The sequence below is a fragment of the Atta cephalotes genome (genome assembly GCF_000143395.1).
Source record: "Atta cephalotes unplaced genomic scaffold scaffold00017, whole genome shotgun sequence".
NCBI lineage: Eukaryota > Metazoa > Arthropoda > Insecta > Hymenoptera > Formicidae > Atta > Atta cephalotes.
Genome location: NW_012130081.1, coordinates 2,480,533 through 2,488,212, shown reverse-complemented (window position 1 = coordinate 2,488,212; position 7,680 = coordinate 2,480,533). Strand labels below are relative to the sequence as shown.

The 7,680-nt window shown below is 35.8% G+C and overlaps 1 protein-coding gene across 1 annotated transcript in view; it reads left to right on the top strand.

Annotated features, from left to right (window-relative positions):
* LOC105618517 (forkhead box protein P1) overlaps positions 1 to 7,069 on the top strand; it is a 25,389-nt gene extending 18,320 nt beyond the window's left edge. The window contains exons 12-14 of the mRNA XM_012200050.1: positions 5,644 to 5,719; positions 6,163 to 6,260; positions 6,820 to 7,069. Of these exons, the coding sequence (XP_012055440.1) occupies positions 5,644 to 5,719; positions 6,163 to 6,260; positions 6,820 to 7,069 (424 nt within the window). The remainder of the gene's footprint in view (positions 1 to 5,643; positions 5,720 to 6,162; positions 6,261 to 6,819) is intronic.
* The last annotated feature ends 611 nt before the right edge of the window (positions 7,070 to 7,680 follow it).

Sequence of the window (7,680 nt, the reverse complement as noted above, 5' to 3'; positions counted from 1 at the left end):
ATATATACTTCACTTCTCTCTCTTTCTCTGTCTTTTTACATATACTTAATAATCATATTTATATTCACTCTTATTCGCTTTTTACATATTTATAGTCGCTGACTAAACCCCCCCCCCCGCCCCTTATACTGCCAATTTTCTTACAGTTTTTATATCATATTTATATAACTTTTTACTATACTTTTTATTACATATTTTTATATATCAATATTTATATATATTTATCTACACATATTTATATATATATTAAGAATATTTAATATTCTATCTTATACGTATATATATATAGCTCTTTTTACATATATGTATTTTTAATATATATATCTGTTTTATATATTATATATATATTTCTATATATGCGACTTAAAGGCGAACGCACGTATCAGTGCGTTTGTGGCCTTCGTATGTATGTATACGCACATACACGCACGCTCTCCTGTGCATTTCTCTCTACTTCTCTTATTTTAATCATATATTTGATCGCCTACACAAAATGTCTACGTCGTGTTCCCTGTTTTACATCTCTCTTCATAGTATACTGTACCTGTTTGTACTTGATACGTGCGCATTCATACGTATAGATCTGTGTGTGTATAAACCTTTTTATACACCTAAAATGCCATAACAGTCTTTACTATACGTCGCTTGTGTCGTCTGTCTGTATGTTTGCTGCTAATATACAGTTTCTCGAGGTGCCGTTATTATATAATTCACAAACAGAGTTATTATATTCGCGACGAAAAGTTCGAAAGTTTTCAAAATTGAAAGACGCGCCTTATTCGAGTCCCTTACTTACAATTAGATATTTCTATTTTCAATTGGGAAAACGACAGATGGAAAGTTTCACATCTTTGTAAATAAATTCATATATAACCGAACAAAATAAGTTTATATTTACGCAGACTGAAATACTCGAGAAACTACCGTTATCACTGTGTTTGAACCCGCGTGTGTGTGAACTTCTTACTTGCCCGTCGTCGTGTGATGGTAGTCGGCAGTCTGGTGGGTGCGTGGATGTTGCGTGAGAGTGCGTCGCCGATGAAAGAGCCACAACAGATGAAAGGAAAAAAAAACACAGATAGAAAGAGAGTTTAGAGATGCTAATCATGTTCTCGGAGATGAGAATCCGTAGTACGTCATGTGTGCTTTCATAACGAGCATGTGAGCTTTGCAGCGACTAACCCGATCGAGAACGGCGGGTCCGAGTATCTTGGCCCAAGTCTAGTCTCGAAAAGCCCGGAAGCCCGGAAGCGGAATTACCCCCGGAACACAGAGTGAGAACCGCAGTGTTGCACTTTGTCAGGTAGTGAGAGGAAGCCGCCTTACTACATTTTATTACTCTGCGTCTCTGTTTTATTTTTCTTTGATTTGTCCATCCCTTCTTTTTGCGAATCTGTGCTGTTGTTTGCTCTCTCTGAAAAAGTCGACGTTTCCGAGATCGTGCCGAGATCACTCGTGTGTCCCGGTAACACGATAAGAGCGACACGGAGCCGTCGGCGAGGGGCGTGCCAGCGTGCCGCTGGTACGTCTGGGTCCCGCAAAACGTGACGGCAAGCACAAAAACCGGCCCCGCGCAATACGTGAGGCCCTACATCCCCCGTACGAAGGGTAGCGAACGGCGAGCGGGCCGAGCGCAAAATTAAGAAAGAAAGAAAGAAAGAAAAGCGAAAAAATGCGCAATCAACTACAAAAAAATCAACCAGAAACCTTATCTTTTTACTCTCTTTTCTCTATTTCTTGGTGGTCTTGTCTGTGTATACAGAACGCGATCCGCACCAATCTATCATTGCACAAGTGTTTTGTGCGCTATGAGGACGACTTCGGGTCATTCTGGATGGTGGACGACGCCGAGTTCGTAAAGCGGCGGCATCTGTCCCGCGGCCGCCCCAGGAAATATGACCCAACCCCATCACCCACTCCACCCCACCTCTCCGCACAGTAAGCACTACCACTTTTTAGAATTCTGCTGGCTGGCTGGCGCGACGTTCTGACCTTACCGCGGTACTTTTTTATGAACGCGGCGACCGGGACGTTTTCGCTTGGTCGTTGTCTACAAATCGAACCACTAAATGGGCTTTACAACCTGCTGCCTTTGAAAGTTTTTGTGCACACTTGCTCCGCGGATGTGCACGGTTGCAGCTGTTACTGTTATATTGACGTAACGACATACCCTTTGGAATAAAAAAAATTTGCTTCGAAGCAGCGCAAATCTACTTCGTCATTTTTCTATATTAAACTGTACAAGATAAATGAAAGAAACTTTAATGTATGTAACATCGATTAACGTGAATAAAACGAGATATGTATAATTAAAAAATAATTATAAATTTTAGAAAATATTTGTTTGATTTATTCAATATTTTAAAAACAAAAATGTTTTATATTCTATGTAATTTAATTTTGATTTTAATTTAATTTTGATTAATTTTACAATGTGTTTGTGCAAACAACTTGGATTACAACACGCTCAGTTAAGATTTTTATAGATAAATTTCTTTTCATAAATTATAAAAATTTTATTGATTAAATATCTTTTTTAATTATTTATTACGATGCTAACAGCTGCAATTATAGATGCGAGAATCAATTCAGATTAGTTAAATTCTATACCAATAAATATAAATGTCAATAAAATATCTTTATAGCAAAATTTCTTCCATTTTTAAGCTATATCGCGATACAGTTTGAAGTATTAATAACAGATTACGCCAAGGCAGCAGGAAATAGCTCCATGCAGTTTGTCCAATCCCTCTGGAAATAATTTCCGCATCATGCCTGCCTCGAGCATCTTTAAAGTTCCGATTCCTTTAAAAACTGGACAGTAGTATCATCCCATTATTATCTTGCTCGTCCATTTGTTATAAGTGTACAATTTATTCCAATTTTTTAGGACGTATAGTCTAAACCATTTAGGCAATTGCATAAATATAAAACATGTAAAATTATTATTAAAAATTAAAAAATATGATTTTTATTTTTAAATTTATTTATTTGATTATAAACATATGTCGTTGGTAAATATAAATAAAATTAAATATAATATTGAGATTTGTAAAGAAAAAATTTATTATACGATTTAAATTTTACATAGACTCATGAAATATATTTTTGAATATATTTTGATCATTTTAAATTTATTTTTTATCAAAACATTGAAACAATTATTTTAAGATAAATATAGACAGATAAAATAAATTGTTTTATGTGTTATTGTTTAATATGTTAAATGTGAATTTGAACAGAGATTTTATTTGTATTTTAATTGTCAAAAACAGTTAAGTTTAGAATTTAGAAAAAAAGAAAGTTTTTAGTCTAAATAATAAAACATTAGTTCTAATTTGGTCAAAGAATATCTATAAAAGATCGATATTTTTTTTCTTCGTTCTCTAAAAATATAGAATCTTATATTTTGAAAGACATGTAAATTTTGCACACTTTTGCAAATGACGTCCAAGAGTTCATAGGATATCCCCGTATACGTCACTAGTATTGTAACCCGAGGCTCTTGCACTCCGTGATAGCTTGAATCCTGCACGGTCCTGCAACACCCCAACAACAGGACGATTGGCCAAAGTTGCCGGATTTCCAATGTGTTTATTAGTTGCTCGCATGGATTACCATGAATCCCTAATGTTTGTTTCCTGATTAAGCTCTAAACTATCCCACCCACTTTGAAAACACTGCTTATAAACGTATGACGCTTAATGTAATGCTATTTGCGTAGCGTCTCGTGTGAAAGTGGTGTGTTTCTGCGGGCAAGCGTTCTTTTGTGTTCAAGTTTTGCTTCCGTTTCTTCCTTTGTTCTGTTTATTCTTTTGTTCCCTCATAATAGTAGAGAATTACTTTTCTCTTCTTTTGATCGTAGAATTGACGTTAATAGAGGTTTGTCATATTTTACGTTCGTTATTTTTATTATTTGATTTCTACAGTGACGTAGCAGTATAGCATTCTGGCGAAGTTCTGTTTCATCAATTTTTCTTTGATGCAATTTTCTTTGCAATCTGTTGCGATTTTCAACTATAAGTATGCAAAATATGCGGATGCAAATCTAAAAGTTCTTCAATTTTGCAATTTAACTTGTTAAATTCGTCTTATAAAAAAATCTTATCTTTTCAATTAATGGTTAGTAATAAGACTATTTAAAGTAAATATTAAAGAAAGATTTTTAAACAATTGAAATATCAAAATAGAAAGAAAAATATTAAAAATATTAAATATTAATTTTCAGACAAAACAACATTTCAGTAAATTATATGATATTACTGATGCTAGAAGAAAACTTGGAAATACTTTTTTACAAATTTAAAAAGTTTTAAGTTGAAATGACGAATGCCATTTCAAGACAAATAAAGTTAAGAATCGCAAAATGAACTTTAGCATCTTACATCATGCTTCCGCAATGAGCGAATGATTTGAGTGAATATGTACGTCAGGGCTACTCGCGCATGTGTAAATTGTGTATACTATGCGTTACAATTATAACCTCGGGTGGAATTCTTCGATCTTCATCGTTGCGACTCGTCTTGTATCACAGGTACCATGTGGACTCAGTATAAAATTTCAGTAATATTTAATGATAAAATTCTCGGAAATTTTTACTTATTAATCTTTAATACTTTTTAAAATTTTATCTACTTTTACTCAATCTCTCTTTAACTCTTCTCTCTCTCTCTCTCCTTTTCTCTCTTTCTCTATCTCAACTTTCCACTTTTCTATCTCTATCTTCATCTATCTTTTTCTATTTTTCTCATTATTCAGCGCTCCTTGTTGCTTGATAAACGGTCTCAGGAAATCTTTTTTCTCATCTTTTTCGCATGCATTTTAAATCTCTCGTCAAATTTTCCGACGATATACGCTAAGACTAAGTATATTTATCATTATTTGACGGTAATCGCAAGAAATACAACGAACAGCGTCTCTTCACAAATCGTCGGGAAGAAAAAGGCGATTGTTGTGCAAACAAGTATTTACTAAATGACTTGCGAAGTAACAAAAGTAAATGGTAAGCTCAGGTAACCTGGTGACCGTTTATAAGTACGTTTGTTTCGAAACTGATATAATGTCACATATTAAAAATGAATGGAAAAAAGAAAAAGAACAAATTGATATTTTATTTATAAAGTTTCGAGACGGGAGCGCTTTTTTTTAAATATTCTCTTTGTAATTTTTATCTAATCTCGCTCAATCACCAATGAGACGAGTGCGGTGGACAAAAACGATATGAGGCATGTAAGTAGGTAAGAGTATCTGGATACTTTTTCGCTCTTTTTTAATCTCTTTTTGATATTTATATGTATTTTACATTTTTCATATTTATATAATTCTCTTTGTCTCTCTTTCTCTGTCTCTCTCTCTCTCTCTCTCTCTCTCTTTCACTTTTACACGTCTTTCTCTTTCTCTCGCTTTCTCTATCTTTCTCCTTTTTGTCTTTAATACGTCTACATATCTACCACTCCAATTCACGCAACATACAAATACATGGTCATCATACACTCAACTTTTATATACTCCCCCTTCTCTATCAGATCCATCCCAACATTGACACGATTAAAGAAAACTCATACACGCGATTGGTTTCAGGAAATATATGCTCACAGCCGAATTTCGAATACTATTAATATACTTTTTTCTGTCAATATCTAGGGGTGTACCGTCAAAGAGCCCAACGCTGACGCATAGTCCTACTATGTACGGTGATGCGCTTAATGCCAACCTGCAGGTAACTATTAATAATTAACTACTAGAATATAAAAACTCTTATGAACTTTTGCAATTTATTGTCTTAGTCGAATAATACGCTATGCATTAAAATAAATCAATGTTGTAACGAGATGAATAAATGTAAAATTAATAAATAAATTTAAATGTATACATAATTTAATTAAACATATTATACAGTTTATACATATTAATTAAATGATTGAAAGATTCGCTTAGTGTTCGTTTAGAAAGATTCGCTAACAGTTTACGAGAATCTATTTATATTCTTTTGATAAATTACTAGCTATGTCAAATAGAAATACAATTATGTTAGTTATATAAACAGGAAGTACAATTATTATTCTTTCTTAAAATAACTAATGCGTAGTATCTAAGTGAGATTAGCATTTTGGTATTAAATCAGTAATAACTAACCATCTAATGCAATTTGAGTATTTCCAGGCACTCGGGGAATCTAACATGGGATTTTTGAATCCAATGTGCACGTCAACAGCGACAAGTCCTGATAAGGAACATGTGTTACCTCATAATGACTTGATGTAAGTGACCAGTTCATCATTAAATATGTCATTCGTTCATTTCTCGAAGATTCTTCAAGCAATATGTTTTATCAAATATCGATCAATGTTATTCGAGTTCTTGTAATAACTTTTTTTCGGTACAAATCTGCATTTGTGCCCCTATATTTTCGGAATATTCAGCTTATAATAATATTGCCGAAACACGATCCTAGAATCTTTTATTTATCCGACATCGCGAAATTTGTTTTATTCACGGACATATTTATGGACGATTTATATACGATCCATTTCGATCGCACGCATAAAAGCCGTAAAAATACCCTTATCCGCGCGATTCTTCCGCAAAACACAAACTATTCGTTGCAGCTTGACAAACCGCACGAAACCGCGGTAATGAAACAATATCGGAAAAGCGAAACCGTTATTCTCCCGTTAGCCGTGTCGCTAAAAAAAATATACCGCTGCGTCTGTCGCGCTTTATGAAATATATATCCCGACACATACCCGGCGAACGCTTTCGCAAGTTTTCCACTCATAAGCGTACACAACACGTTCGTGCGTGTCGTCGATTCAACAGGTCGCCGCTGGATGAACCGGCCGTGCACATAAAGCAGGAGAGCCAGAGTCCGGAAGGAGGGAAGCACCCGAGATTAATAAAGCGCGAACTACCGGACGGCCCCATGGAGCAAGAGACGGAGGAGGATCAGACGGACGAAAGAGAATACTCTGAGAGCCACGGCCACGACTCCGGTCAGGACGAGGATATAGCGGAGGACCTGTCGATGGCGCCCGACATAATGATCCCGGAGGATCAAGTCGAGGCGTAGTATCGCCCCGTCATAATGAATCGATAAAAAAACGAGATGTATACAGAATGTGTCCCGTTTGTTCGGCCACACGAAGAGAGGAGTTCTTTTACGTTGACCAGGGTAGAGTAGAGAACGAACGTAAAAGAGCGGAAGAGAGAACGGGGTGCGAGAAGCAGAGATTCTCAAGAGGACGACGAAGGCCCTCCAGGACCATCCACCTCCTCCACACTCCTCCTTCGTACGAGTTACCCCTCAACGTATCATATCTGATGCCGCGACGTTCTAAAAGGCGGCTTTAAAGTAACGAAAAAGGAGCCAATCGAATTTGTGAAAAAAGGACACTATCGGTTAAGCGACAACGGTGGTGAGCGGTACTACCGATGATGTCAGCGTGGACATCTGACGCTGATGGCGTCGTAATCTCGGCGATATTCGGGAACGATCCTTCGATCCATATCCTTACTCAAGCAATTGCGAACAACGATGTATTTTATTTTTCTTTCGATCTTTTTTCTGTTCCGCGGTTATATCTAATAGACACGTATATATAAATATATACATATATCTTTCTCTTTCTTCTTCTTTCCTCTCCTCTCCTCCCTCTCTCTCTCTCTCTCTCTCTCTCTCTC